Consider the following 12,816-nt stretch of genomic DNA (forward strand, 5'->3'; position numbering starts at 1 on the left):
CTGTTATATACCAGACTGTTTCTCCCTCTGTTCCTCTGTTATATACCAGACTGTTTCTCCCTCTGTTCCTCTGTTATACCAGACTGTTTCTGCCTCTGTTCCTCTGTTATACCAGACTGTTTCTGCCTCTGTTCCTCTGTTATACCAGACTGTTTCTGCCTCTGTTCCTCTGTTATACCAGACTGTTTCTCCCTCTGTTCCTCTGTTATACCAGACTGTTTCTCCCTCTGTTCCTCTGTTATACCAGACTGTTTCTGCCTCTGTTCCTCTGTTATACCAGACTGTTTCTGCCGCTGTTCCTCTGTTATACCAGACTGTTTCTCCCTCTGTTCCTCTGCTATACCAGACTGTTTCTGCCTCTGTTCCTCTGTTATACAAGACTGTTTCTCCCTCTGTTCCTCTGTTATATACCAGACTGTTTCTGCCTCTGTTCCTCTGTTATACCAGACTGTTTCTCCCTCTGTTCCTCTGTTATACCAGACTGTTTCTGCCTCTGTTCCTCTGTTATACCAGACTGTTTCTGCCTCTGTTCCTCTGTTATACCAGACTGTTTCTCTCTCTGTTCCTCTGTTATATACCAGACTGTTTCTCTCTCTGTTCCTCTGTTATACCAGACTGTTTCTCTCTCTGTTCCTCTGTTATATACCAGACTGTTTCTCCCTCTGTTCCTCTGTTATACCAGACTGTTTCTCCCTCTGTTCCTCTGTTATATACCAGACTGTTTCTGCCTCTGTTCCTCTGTTATATACCAGACTGTTTCTCCCTCTGTTCCTCTGTTATATACCAGACTGTTTCTGCCTCTGTTCCTCTGTTATATACCAGACTGTTTCTCCCTCTGTTCCTCTGTTATACCAGACTGTTTCTCTCTCTGTTCCTCTGTTATATACCAGACTGTTTCTGCCTCTGTTCCTCTGTTATACCAGACTGTTTCTCCCTCTGTTCCTCTGTTATACCAGACTGTTTCTCTCTCTGTTCCTCTGTTATATACCAGACTGTTTCTCCCTCTGTTCCTCTGTTATATACCAGACTGTTTCTGCCTCTGTTCCTCTGTTATATACCAGACTGTTTCTCCCTCTGTTCCTCTGTTATACCAGACTGTTTCTCCCTCTGTTCCTCTGTTATACCAGACTGTTTCTGCCTCTGTTCCTCTGTTATATACCAGACTTTTTCTGCCTCTGTTCCTCTGTTATACCAGACTGTTTCTCCCTCTGTTCCTCTGTTATACCAGAATGTTTCTGCCTCTGTTCCTCTGTTATATACCAGACTGTTTCTCCCTCTGTTCCTCTGTTATATACCAGACTGTTTCTGCCTCTGTTCCTCTGTTATATACCAGACTGTTTCTCCCTCTGTTCCTCTGTTATATACCAGACTGTTTCTCCCTCTGTTCCTCTGTTATACCAGACTGTTTCTGCCTCTGTTCCTCTGTTATACCAGACTGTTTCTCCCTCTGTTCCTCTGTTATACCAGACTGTTTCTCCCTCTGTTCCTCTGTTATACCAGACTGTTTCTGCCTCTGTTCCTCTGTTATATACCAGACTGTTTCTCCCTCTGTTCCTCTGTTATACCAGACTGTTTCTCCCTCTGTTCCTCTGTTCCTCTGTTATACCAGACTGTTTCTGCCTCTGTTCCTCTGTTATATACCAGACTGTTTCTCCCTCTGTTCCTCTGTTATATACCAGACTGTTTCTCCCTCTGTTCCTCTGTTATATACCAGACTGTTTCTCCCTCTGTTCCTCTGTTATACCAGACTGTTTCTGCCTCTGTTCCTCTGTTATACCAGACTGTTTCTCCCTCTGTTCCTCTGTTATACCAGACTGTTTCTGCCTCTGTTCCTCTGTTATATACCAGACTGTTTCTGCCTCTGTTCCTCTGTTATACCAGACTGTTTCTGCCTCTGTTCCTCTGTTATACCAGACTGTTTCTGCCTCTGTTCCTCTGTTATATACCAGACTGTTTCTCCCTCTGTTCCTCTGTTATATACCAGACTGTTTCTGCCTCTGTTCCTCTGTTATATACCAGACTGTTTCTCCCTCTGTTCCTCTGTTATATACCAGACTGTTTCTGCCTCTGTTCCTCTGTTATACCAGACTGTTTCTCCCTCTGTTCCTCTGTTATACCAGACTGTTTCTGCCTCTGTTCCTCTGTTATATACCAGACTGTTTCTGCCTCTGTTCCTCTGTTATATACCAGACTGTTTCTGCCTCTGTTCCTCTGTTATATACCAGACTGTTTCTGCCTCTGTTCCTCTGTTATATACCAGACTGTTTCTCCCTCTGTTCCTCTGTTATATACCAGACTGTTTCTCCCTCTGTTCCTCTGTTATACCAGACTGTTTCTGCCTCTGTTCCTCTGTTATATACCAGACTGTTTCTCCCTCTGTTCCTCTGTTATATACCAGACTGTTTCTCCCTCTGTTCCTCTATTATACCAGACTGTTTCTCCCTCTGTTCCTCTGTTATACCAGACTGTTTCTCCCTCTGTTCCTCTGTTATATACCAGACTGTTTCTCCCTCTGTTCCTCTGTTATATACCAGACTGTTTCTCCCTCTGTCCCTCTGTTATACCAGACTGTTTCTCCCTCTGTTCCTCTGTTATATACCAGACTGTTTCTCCCTCTGTTCCTCTGTTATATACCAGACTGTTTCTGCCTCTGTTCCTCTGTTATATGCCAGACTGTTTCTCCCTCTGTCCCTCTGTTATACCAGACTGTTTCTCCCTCTGTTCCTCTGTTATACCAGACTGTTTCTCCCTCTGTTCCTCTGTTATACCAGACTGTTTCTGCCTCTGTTCCTCTGTTATATACCAGACTGTTTCTGCCTCTGTTCCTCTGTTATACCAGACTGTTTCTCCCTCTGTTCCTCTGTTATACCAGACTGTTTCTGCCTCTGTTCCTCTGTTATACCAGACTGTTTCTCCCTCTGTTCCTCTGTTATACCAGACTGTTTCTCCCTCTGTTCCTCTGTTATACCAGACTGTTTCTCCCTCTGTTCCTCTGTTATATACCAGACTGTTTCTCCCTCTGTTCCTCTGTTATATACCAGACTGTTTCTCCCTCTGTCCCTCTGTTATACCAGACTGTTTCTCCCTCTGTTCCTCTGTTATATACCAGACTGTTTCTCCCTCTGTTCCTCTGTTATACCAGACTGTTTCTCCCTCTGTCCCTCTGTTATACCAGACTGTTTCTCCCTCTGTTCCTCTGTTATATACCAGACTGTTTCTGCCTCTGTTCCTCTGTTATATCAGACTGTTTCTGCCTCTGTTCCTCTGTTATACCAGACTGTTTCTCCCTCTGTCCCTCTGTTATACCAGACTGTTTCTCCCTCTGTCCCTCTGTTATACCAGACTGTTTCTCCCTCTGTCCCTCTGTTATACCAGACTGTTTCTGCCTCTGTTCCTCTGTTATACCAGACTGTTTCTCCCTCTGTTCCTCTGTTATACCAGACTGTTTCTGCCTCTGTTCCTCTGTTATACCAGACTGTTTCTCCCTCTGTTCCTCTGTTATACCAGACTGTTTCTCCCTCTGTTCCTCTGTTATACCAGACTGTTTCTCCCTCTGTTCCTCTGTTATACCAGACTGTTTCTCCCTCTGTCCCTCTGTTATACCAGACTGTTTCTCCCTCTGTTCCTCTGTTATATACCAGACTGTTTCTGCCTCTGTTCCTCTGTTATATCAGACTGTTTCTGCCTCTGTTCCTCTGTTATACCAGACTGTTTCTCCCTCTGTCCCTCTGTTATACCAGACTGTTTCTCCCTCTGTCCCTCTGTTATACCAGACTGTTTCTCCCTCTGTCCCTCTGTTATACCAGACTGTTTCTGTCTCTGTTCCTCTGTTATACCAGACTGTTTCTCCCTCTGTTCCTCTGTTATACCAGACTGTTTCTGCCTCTGTTCCTCTGTTATATACCAGACTGTTTCTCCCTCTGTTCCTCTGTTATATACCAGACTGTTTCTCCCTCTGTTCCTCTGTTATATACCAGACTGTTTCTCCCTCTGTTCCTCTGTTATACCAGACTGTTTCTGCCTCTGTTCCTCTGTTATACCAGACTGTTTCTCCCTCTGTTCCTCTGTTATACCAGACTGTTTCTGCCTCTGTTCCTCTGTTATATACCAGACTGTTTCTGCCTCTGTTCCTCTGTTATACCAGACTGTTTCTGCCTCTGTTCCTCTGTTATACCAGACTGTTTCTGCCTCTGTTCCTCTGTTATATACCAGACTGTTTCTCCCTCTGTTCCTCTGTTATATACCAGACTGTTTCTGCCTCTGTTCCTCTGTTATATACCAGACTGTTTCTCCCTCTGTTCCTCTGTTATATACCAGACTGTTTCTGCCTCTGTTCCTCTGTTATACCAGACTGTTTCTCCCTCTGTTCCTCTGTTATACCAGACTGTTTCTGCCTCTGTTCCTCTGTTATATACCAGACTGTTTCTGCCTCTGTTCCTCTGTTATACCAGACTGTTTCTCCCTCTGTTCCTCTGTTATACCAGACTGTTTCTGCCTCTGTTCCTCTGTTATATACCAGACTGTTTCTCCCTCTGTTCCTCTGTTATACCAGACTGTTTCTCCCTCTGTTCCTCTGTTATACCAGACTGTTTCTCCCTCTGTTCCTCTGTTATATACCAGACTGTTTCTCCCTCTGTTCCTCTGTTATATACCAGACTGTTTCTCCCTCTGTCCCTCTGTTATACCAGACTGTTTCTCCCTCTGTTCCTCTGTTATATACCAGACTGTTTCTCCCTCTGTTCCTCTGTTATACCAGACTGTTTCTCCCTCTGTCCCTCTGTTATACCAGACTGTTTCTCCCTCTGTTCCTCTGTTATATACCAGACTGTTTCTGCCTCTGTTCCTCTGTTATATCAGACTGTTTCTGCCTCTGTTCCTCTGTTATACCAGACTGTTTCTCCCTCTGTCCCTCTGTTATACCAGACTGTTTCTCCCTCTGTCCCTCTGTTATACCAGACTGTTTCTCCCTCTGTCCCTCTGTTATACCAGACTGTTTCTGCCTCTGTTCCTCTGTTATACCAGACTGTTTCTCCCTCTGTTCCTCTGTTATACCAGACTGTTTCTGCCTCTGTTCCTCTGTTATACCAGACTGTTTCTCCCTCTGTTCCTCTGTTATACCAGACTGTTTCTCCCTCTGTTCCTCTGTTATACCAGACTGTTTCTCCCTCTGTTCCTCTGTTATACCAGACTGTTTCTCCCTCTGTCCCTCTGTTATACCAGACTGTTTCTCCCTCTGTTCCTCTGTTATATACCAGACTGTTTCTGCCTCTGTTCCTCTGTTATATCAGACTGTTTCTGCCTCTGTTCCTCTGTTATACCAGACTGTTTCTCCCTCTGTCCCTCTGTTATACCAGACTGTTTCTCCCTCTGTCCCTCTGTTATACCAGACTGTTTCTCCCTCTGTCCCTCTGTTATACCAGACTGTTTCTGTCTCTGTTCCTCTGTTATACCAGACTGTTTCTCCCTCTGTTCCTCTGTTATACCAGACTGTTTCTCCCTCTGTTCCTCTGTTATACCAGACTGTTTCTCTCTCTGTTCCTCTGTTATACCAGACTGTTTCTCCCTCTGTTCCTCTGTTATATACCAGACTGTTTCTGCCTCTGTTCCTCTGTTATATACCAGACTGTTTCTCCCTCTGTTCCTCTATTATACCAGACTGTTTCTCCCTCTGTTCCTCTGTTATATACCAGACTGTTTCTCCCTCTGTTCCTCTGTTATACCTAGCCTGATCTAAGCAGAGACATTTCTGGTCTAGAGGGGCGGGTCGCGCCTCAGAAATGCGCGCACCCTGATTGGATCTCATCGATCTGTACGTCACCCCCGGCCCCTCCTCTCCCCCCTAGTGCAGCGCTACGTCACATCATTTAGAGCGACGCCCACCCGGAAAGGTTGACTCCCACTTTTAGACTGGTTCAGCCCACGGCTTTTTCCAGGCTTTCATCTTACGCGCAGACGAAATGAAAGCCTGGGTATCGAGGCTAGTTATACCAGACTGTTTCTCCCTCTGTCCCTCTGTTATATACCAGACTGTTTCTCCCTCTGTTCCTCTGTTATATACCAGACTGTTTCTCCCTCTGTTCCTCTGTTATATACCAGACTGTTTCTGCCTCTGTTCCTCTGTTATACCAGACTGTTTCTCCCTCTGTCCCTCTGTTATACCAGACTGTTTCTGCCTCTGTTCCTCTGTTATACCAGACTGTTTCTGCCTCTGTTCCTCTGTTATACCAGACTGTTTCTGCCTCTGTTCCTCTGTTATATACCAGACTGTTTCTCCCTCTGTTCCTCTGTTATACCAGACTGTTTCTCCCTCTGTTCCTCTGTTATACCAGGCGATGAACTGGAGCTCAAAACGATCTACAGCTCAGATTTCACCAGAAACAGATCCCTGAGCGTGATGTGGGGCGAGTATGAGTGGGAGTTCCAAGACTTTTCCTACGTCCTGCTCAACGAGACTCACTACAAACACCAGCAGCTGGTCTACACGGTAGGTATTCTCAAAGACTAGGATGTTTTCCACATTTTAAAGATGGAGTGCCACAATCTTTGAATTTTTCCAGTTGTTCATGTCTCTATGAGGTGACAGTACTTAATTAGACAGACTGGAGTTGTTTTTATGTGCAATTGTGTATTGACTTTGTATTTAGGGTTTCTTCCTGGATGCTGAACCCTTGACAGTCAAACGGGCCAAAGAAATGAACAGTAATATAGTGCACTCATTCTTGAGGTGGAAAAAACATGTCCCACACATAAGAGCCTTATTATTGTTAAAAATAAATTAATTTAATAAAAATAAAAGCACTTGCAAAGTTAAATGTAATACAGTTGTGCATTATTATGCCATTAATTTCATTATAATTGTTTTCATATGCCATCTGAATTAGTTAAAAGCAGGCACTGTACCCAAAAACGCCTGTATTTAGCCTGTCCCCAGCAAGTGGTCATAATTTCAAACTGCTAAAAAAGTGTCTAATACTGTCACAATCACATAAATATACATACTAAATTAAAGTAGATTGTCAACAACATAGCAAACAATATACACAATAGATATCTCATATCAAATGTGTGTCCCACGTCTCCCGTCAACTCCGTCAGGTTTTTTAAAAGTCTTAAATTAATCAGAAAATATTGTCGACAGATTTAGCCTGAAGACTCCTTTTCCAAGTCCCGTTTGTATTTGTTGCAACAGTGGAGCACCTGGTCTGACAAGCATTCAATTGTTTGATATTTTAAACAAACAATGTTGATATCAGGGTGGTCACAGCTTTTACATGTCAACTCCGTCAGGACATTATTATGATCTTTGTTAAGAATTCCAAAATAATGTTTATTATAAAAGTTTAGGGTTAGGTTTAGCTAACAAATGAAGCAAAAACAAAATGGCTACATTGTACTACAGAGGGTTAAGATGAAAACAAATGACATTTTGTCAACTCCGTCAGACGTCAACTCCGTCAGGTTTTGTGTCTGACGGAGTTGACATGTATCTGACGGAGTTGACAAAAGTGTTCCTAAAACAATAAAATGATAGTTTTTGAATAATGGGACGTATTCTAATTTGGCACACAGTTAGAGCATGCCTTAAGGAACATTTTTGGCTATAGGGCCATCACAGATTTGTCTCGTGGTGACCATGGCAGCCATTTTCCAAAATTGCCGCCACCTGATGTTATTTTACAATAACTCAAGTTCTACACCACCTAGGATCTTGATTCTGGTGACTAAGACTACATTTTCAAGGATGAGGGATACATTGGTACTATTTAGATTTGTCCTGTGACCATGGCAGCCATTGTTTTTCAAAATGGCCGCCACCTGCTGTTATTTTACAATAACTTAAGTTTTAGACCACATAGGATCTTGATTCTGCCGACTAATAATACATTTTAAAAGATGAGGAATACAGTGGTACTATTTAGATTTGTCCTGTGACCATGGCAGCCATTGTTTTTCAAAGTGACCACCAACCTGCTGTTATTTTACCAATAACTTAAGTTTTAGACCACCAAGGATCTTGATTCTGGCGACTAATCATTACATTTTCAAGGATGAACTTTCTCTGGGAGGGGTCAGGGCTTATTTCAGGTGCAGGTTGAGTTGCTACTGACAGGACATTAAAAGGAGGTGGGCTTTTGGCCTTTGACTTGTCTCTTTCAGGTACAGACGCACAGTTTGACTTCACTGGCCACTGCAGTGTGGCGTTGTATCTTGGTGGCCTCCTGCCAGTGTTTCTCCATCCTTCTCATGAGCTCTGTGTTCTGGGGCTCTGTTATAGTCAACTTACATTGTCTTGGCTGGAGATTGCTTTCCTGCAGGGTCCAGCCCAGTCTTGTGCAGATGGCTGCTGGCCCACCTGGAGGCCCCAACCTCACTTGTTTGGTTGGTGTGATTAGGTGGGGTGGTCTTCCCCAATCAGGATGAAGGGTTTGACCCTTTCAAACGGCAGTCTGGCCAAGTGTCTGTATTTAGTTGTGAGGCTAGATACAGGATACGATTGCTCACCCAGCCCCAGGTGACTTGAGGTGAAGGCTCCTTTGATTTGGTAACATTGCTTTGGTTGACATGCTGGGGACACAGAACGACACTGATGCCTTCAGTGACTGCACATCCTGCCTGATAGTCCTGAAGGCAGATCTTCTGTCTTCAGTCTTTCGCTCACTGCTCACTGTTCACCTCAAGCAGGTCTTCAAGGTGTTTGCCTTTGCACAGGCTATATGGCTAGGACTCATGCTTCAACCACTCAGAGAACTCCAACAGGGTGTTGGTTGCTCCTGGGCCGCAGAGCATTGTGCGGCAGAATTCAGCTCTCATCTCTGGTGGCAGCTTGTTGAGGAGTCGTGCAACATGTGAGCCGCATCTAAGTTCTGTGTCTCCCTCTGGGCCTAGGGTAGACACTTGCTATTTTCCGTAACACTAATTGGTGGGGCTGTCCAAACTTGTTGTTTAGGTGTCAATCGGGTCTCTGTTTGTGAAGTCGGGTCTAGGTGGTCTAGAAGATGAGTTATTTAGTCAGGGGATATTAATACAATCTGGTAATAAATTCCTTATCAAGAATGTTCTTCACCAATGTGTTTGGAAGGGTGTCTACTAACATATCCCACATTGCTTTATATTCAACCACCCTAGGGGACCTTTTGACAGCTGCTGAAAGTTGGGGTACCATCAACAACCTATATAAGGCAAAATGTTCATTATGCTTTAAGTAGCATGTGACATGTCAAACTAGGGAGTTTTCATGATTCTGAATGCATTCGAAGCATTGGCTATGCACGAAGAACACTCCTTGGGCTGAAAACGGCCATAGCCATCATCACAAAATGAGGTCAGCACATTTGGGCAAGTGGATATATGGCCGAATTTAGCCCAAGGGGTTTGACCCCTAGTTTGGCCATAGACTCCCTAGTTTTGCCATAGCCACTTGGTATGGTACCCAACTTTCAGCAGCTGTCAAAAATGCCTCTAGGGTGGTTCAATAGAAACCAATGTGGGATATGTTAGTAGACACCTTTACAAACACATTGGTGAAAAAAATCTTGGTAAGAAATGTATTCACAGATTTGACATATTCTGATAATAGGCCTATTCCCTGACTAAATTGGTAAAATAATAGCAGGTCCACCATTTTTTTAAATGGCTGCCATTGTCACGGGATAAATCTAAATACATAAAACTGTATTCCTCCTCATTGAAAATGTAGGATTAGTCATCAGAATCAAGATCCTAGGTGGTGTAGAACTTGAGTTATTGGGAAATAACAGAAAGTTGGCGGCCATTTTGAAAAATGTCTACCATGGTCACAGGACAAATCTAAATAGTACCAATGTATCCCACATCCTTGAAAATGTATGATTAGTCACCAGAATCAAGATCCTAGGTGATGTAGAACTTGAGTTATTGTAAGATAACAGCAGGTGGCTGCCATTTTGAAAATGGCTGCCATGGTCACAGGGCCAATATAAATAGTACCACTGTATTCCTCATCCTTGAAAATGTGGGATTAGTCACCAGAATCAAGATCCTAGGTGATCTAGAACCTAAATCAGTTAAACTTGTCAACTCCGTCAGATGTTCGTCAACTCCGTCAGATGTTCGTCCCGTGATGTTTTTGTTAATTTCCAAAGAAATAGAAAATGTGATGTTAAATATTTTGTGCATATGTATTGAAACACCAACTGAAATGATACGTAATGATGATTTTTTTTTTTTTTTACATGGTTTTCATGTTATAATATTGAAAATAGAGGTTGAAATGACGGATTTGAGAAATTGGATATTTCATAATAGTGTGATATTGGAAAAAAACAATATTAAAATAATTGTATTACTTAACTTGATTACTGAAAGCCATTATAAGAGAACTGAGGACTTTATATTATTGTTGAAATTATCAAATTCAATTAAAAGGTATTTTAGTGTGTCTGACGGAGTTGACATGAATCGGGTATTAAGTGCATAAATGTCCCATTTTAGAAAGAAATGTTATGCGAAAAACCTGTTCCTTCTCAATATTGGTAGTTGAGACCTGTGTCTACAAATACATCCATTTGATTTGAATGTATCTTAAAAAAAAAAAAATCCAGTTTGAAAAAAGTTTTGTCCCTTATCTCAAGAATGGGTGACTGACATCACATTATCAGCCCCTCCCCTAACCCCTCCCCCTTTATCATACAACTACAGCTGTGGGTGCGGCTTCAGTTCAGGTGGATCACCACCCATCACCACCCACCAGGCAAACCAGGCATACTTAATGAACTGGTGGGCGTGTCCACATAAAAGCATGGTTTTAACAAATACTGTACACTTTTTGGAAAAAGTTCTTCCCCCTTATATTGTAATAATACCTGATGATCATGTTTTAGGGTGGAAAAAAATGGTGGCACTCCATCTTTAAATGTCAAACCGTTGCATTCGTCTAATCTGAACCGTCTCTAGACTGACCTTTCTATACCGTCTCCTCCTCATAGATCACGTGAAGAGGAAGGCCGTCCTCTACATCGTCAACTTCCTGTTGCCCGTCCTGTTCTTCCTGTGTCTAGACATGGCGTCTTTCCTGATCCCGGACGGCGGCGGAGAGAAGCTGAGCTTCAAGATCACCGTGCTGCTGGCCGTCACCGTCTTACAGCTCATTCTCAACGACATCCTGCCCGCCACCTCCAACAGGATGCCCATCATAGGTACAACGCTCATCTCGCTCACACAACAGCCCTGCCAAGTCGGGCTCAGCCCTATCGGCACGACATGTTGTGTGGCGGTCTGGCGAGTTGGGAGATCTGGGGTTCAATCCCAGCTCCTGTGCATCACTACAAGTGGATAATAGTCTATTAAAATGAATTAATACACTATTCATTGTCTTTTGCTCACAGCGATGTACTGCATGGGGACGTTTTTCCTGATGCTGCTGAGTCTGTTGGAGACGGTCGTGGTGACGTTTCTGCTGGACAAAGACTCCCAGAAGACGGAAACAGACAAAGACGACAACGAGAAGCAGGACGAGACCATCAAAGGCCGTAGCTGTGACAGAGGTGAGGCATGATTTGCGACACGGAGGCAAATTAATATTTGTAGCCATTTAGCATTCAGCCAGACATTCTTATCCACGGTGATCTCACAAAGTCCAACATCAACGTAAATGACAAGGATAGAGAAAGAGAACGTACTCATCAATCCTCTGCATGTGTCGTTCCAGAGAAGAGAAGCAAGAGCAGTCTGTGCTTTTACAATGTCCCTGATGATGATGATGATGGTGAAAGAGAGACCATGCATGAGCTTCAGAGTGCGGCCGAAGAGGTTAGCATGATGTCACCATATTCACGTCACCGTGTATATGTAACGTGTTTGTAGAATACTATGCACAGTAAATACATGTATGAATTAATACTTAGTCCATGACTTTGAAACGGTAGTGTGGAAACCCCTCAAATGATAATCGAATGTGCGTTTCACAGGACAGCGATCTCAAAGGGGAATCTCATGGATTCCAGGTGATCCTGGACGAGCTGAGAGATCTGGAGAAGAACCTGAGTTTGTTCCTCAAGAGCGAGGAAGATGGAGGCAGGCCTGGAGGTTACTGGACCAGAATGGCCACCAGAATCAACCGAGCGTTCGCCGTTTTCTACGTGGCGACGGTCGCCGTGTTCCTGGTTCTTATCTTCAGGGCATGGAGTCCTGAATACTAAAAACGGGACAGAAATGCTGCAGATATTGTTGACTTGCTTCCAGTGGTTGTTTTTGGCAGCAAATTTCTATTTTAGTTTTAGTCATGAGTCTTTGGACTGAAACTTCATTTAGTTTTAGTCACATTTTAGTCACCTGGAATGTCTTTGTGTTAGTCTAGTTTTAGTCGACTGAATGTCATAAGATTTTAGTCGACTAAATCTACAGTTGATTTAGTCGACTAAAATGTGTTTTGGCGGGTCTTGATGCCGTCGTAATGAGTGTTTTTATCAGCTATTTTCAGCATGCAACCAAGTGTAAAATGACTTATACTGGATCTCTTGTCCACTAGTCCCTTCCTAACATTTTAGTCTAGTTTTTATTTGTCGACGAAATTGTCAGTATATTTAGTCTTAGTTTTAGTCACCATAGATTAGTTTTCATTTAGTTTCCATTTGTTTTTGTCAGTTTTTGTCAGTTTTGTCAGTTTTGTCAGTTTTTGTCAGAAAATAGCTAGTCGACGAACATTCTTCGTCTTAGTTTTAGTCGACGAAAACAACACTGCTTGCTTCTCTGTTCAATGTGGAACACTTTGAACTGTACAAACGGGTTGAACTGCAGGCCTGTGGTCTGCGTATACAGTATATAGACTTTATTACAGTA

The 12,816-nt window shown here is 43.1% G+C and overlaps 1 protein-coding gene across 1 annotated transcript in view; it reads left to right on the plus strand.

Annotated features, from left to right (window-relative positions):
• Positions 1–12,176, plus strand: part of LOC310854337 (5-hydroxytryptamine receptor 3A-like) — a gene marked incomplete at both ends in the record, with an annotated part of 37,185 nt that extends 25,009 nt beyond the window's left edge. The window contains 5 exons of the mRNA XM_083758935.1: positions 6,330–6,488; positions 10,965–11,174; positions 11,364–11,522; positions 11,687–11,787; positions 11,946–12,176. Of these exons, the coding sequence (XP_083615061.1) occupies positions 6,330–6,488; positions 10,965–11,174; positions 11,364–11,522; positions 11,687–11,787; positions 11,946–12,176 (860 nt within the window). The remainder of the gene's footprint in view (positions 1–6,329; positions 6,489–10,964; positions 11,175–11,363; positions 11,523–11,686; positions 11,788–11,945) is intronic.
• Between the last annotated feature and the right edge of the window lie 640 nt (positions 12,177–12,816).

This window comes from Protomyctophum parallelum (genome assembly GCF_964188405.1).
Source record: "Protomyctophum parallelum genome assembly, chromosome: 23".
NCBI lineage: Eukaryota > Metazoa > Chordata > Actinopteri > Myctophiformes > Myctophidae > Protomyctophum > Protomyctophum parallelum.